Source organism: Penaeus vannamei, chromosome 30 (assembly GCF_042767895.1).
Source record: "Penaeus vannamei isolate JL-2024 chromosome 30, ASM4276789v1, whole genome shotgun sequence".
Taxonomy (NCBI): domain Eukaryota; kingdom Metazoa; phylum Arthropoda; class Malacostraca; order Decapoda; family Penaeidae; genus Penaeus; species Penaeus vannamei.
Window position 1 is genome coordinate 28,041,959 of NC_091578.1, and position 2,087 is coordinate 28,044,045.

General features: G+C 44.5%; 1 protein-coding gene across 1 annotated transcript; it reads left to right on the forward strand.

Moving 5' to 3' along the window:
- The first annotated feature begins 911 nt into the window (after window positions 1-911).
- LOC113817158 (cuticle protein CP1499-like) lies at window positions 912-1,774 on the forward strand. The gene is made up of 2 exons (XM_070143404.1): window positions 912-952; window positions 1,147-1,774. Exons 1-2 carry the CDS (start codon window positions 941-943, stop codon window positions 1,705-1,707), a joined length of 573 nt encoding a protein of 190 aa, XP_069999505.1. The 5' UTR covers window positions 912-940; the 3' UTR covers window positions 1,708-1,774.
- Window positions 1,775-2,087: the final 313 nt, after the last annotated feature.

The following is a 2,087-nucleotide window of genomic DNA, read 5'->3' on the forward strand; positions in this document are numbered from 1 at the left end:
TGCCTGTGTGTTTGTCTGTAGTTATAGGGATGATCTATATGATATAATCTTTTAACGGGATTTATGTTGTACTCATGTCTGGTATATGATTTCTATGTATGACTTGCATTGTTGATGGCCAAGTATAGAAGCGTTATGTAGACGCTCTCCTTATAAGGGAAAATGAATTAGAAAATATCTTAACTCCCTTATTTTGGAGCGAAAGAATCTAAACAGAACCAAAGAATGGTAAAACAGAGCAACAATTTTTTATTTATTTTTTACTACAAAATGCAATGTTTGTAAGCTTTGTGGTTGAATGAAAAATGAAATGGATCTGGTTCCTTCTTTCTTTTCATCTTAACTCCCTTATTTTGGGGTGAAAGAATCTAAACAGAGCTACTTTTTTATTACTAAATGTAGCGTTTGTATGATTTGTGGTTCAGTGAAAAATGAAATGGATCAGGCTGCTTCCCTTTTCTTTTTCTTTTTTCTAAAACAAGTATGAACAGATAGTGATTAATGGCTAATTCGTTTAGGAAACCTATGCAAATATGACCTTAATTGTTTGATTTGATTGTACTTTCCAACTGATCCACAGACATATAAATATACATCACAGAATAACAAATTAAACTAATATTGTTTCTATCTCCATTGGTTATGACGATAACAGTTAACGAACGGTAAAGCCAATATTATGTTATGTACATCCTCCAGTGTTTTCCTGGCGTGAAACATGATGTTCTTTCCTGTAATTACCGTTTATAACACCGTAGATAAAAAAAAAAAAAAAAAGTGCTTCAAACTGGACCACGTCTGAGGATGTGGCCAAGCAGGAAAGCACAAGAAGAGTTGGCTGTTCTTTGCCTCGCTGACTTTGCCTGACCTTCGTTTCGTGTATATAAAGGCAGAGGGATTCTTGGCTCAGTGCAGTTGGGTCTTCGATCAGGAAAACAACATGAGGGTTCTGGTAATCAGTTGCAGCATGTGTTCACTAAGATAGATAAAAAGGAGATTTAAGCTGGCAATTACACCTCAAACTATGATTTCTTTTTGATTAAATTCTTTTCGTAAAAGAAATAAGGATGTGATGTATGATAAGGAAAAGTTCATGTGCATGTGTGTGCGTTTGAGTGATTGTAAGAGACGAAGCTTTGTTCGCAGGTTCTTCTGGCAGTGTTGGGAGTGTGCTCGGCTGTCCCCTTCATCCAGGACACGCCCGAAGTGCAGGCTGAGAAAGCACGCTTCTTCCAGAGCTTCCGTGCTGCTCAGGTTGCTGCCACTCCCCAGCAGGCCATCCACCGCCCCCCGCCCTCCGCCCACCGCCCCTCGCCCGCCGCCCAGCCCCAGTGGTATGGACCCGTGGCTGCCACCGTCCCCGCCGGCGTCGACGGCACCATCACCCCCGTGGGCGACACCCACGAGGTGGCTGCCGCCCGCACCGCCTTCCTCAACGCCTACAACGCCCAGGTCAGGGCCACAGCTGGTGCAGCGCCTGCCGTTCCCTCATTCGCCCCGGCCTACAGCCCTGCTCCAGCGGTTCCTGCCGCCCCAGTCCAGCCCAAGTGGACCGGCCCCGTGGCAGCCACCGTGCCCGCCGGACTCCCAGGCTCCGCCCCCCAGGTCGCCGACACCCCCGAAGTCGCCGCCGCCAAGCAGGAGTTCTTCAACACGTTCCAGAGGCAGGCGGCAGCTGCGGCGCCTCCATCAAGGAACTACTTTTAGATTATTTTGTGATCTTCAAACCAAAACATTACCAAAGCGATCGAGGGAATAAAGTTGATTCATCTATTCTAAAAATAAGTTTCATTTCCTAGAGCTGTATTTTATTTTCTATTATTTATTTTATTTATTTTTTTATTTTTTTATTAAGCCAACACAATGCGGAATGTCTGGGTATAGAAACATCTTACTAAACAGAATGAAATAGACCTCACAGAAGGATCAGTAGGAGGGGGATAATCTGCTAGATTTAGACAAGGATCACCAAGAAAGAGATTCTACTGAAGGAAGAACAAGGACGTCTTCAAGTAGGATCAGTTGCTGGCCATCTTGGTCCTTCTTGGTCGCGGGCGAAATCCTGCAAGCGCGAGCGACTAAATCCT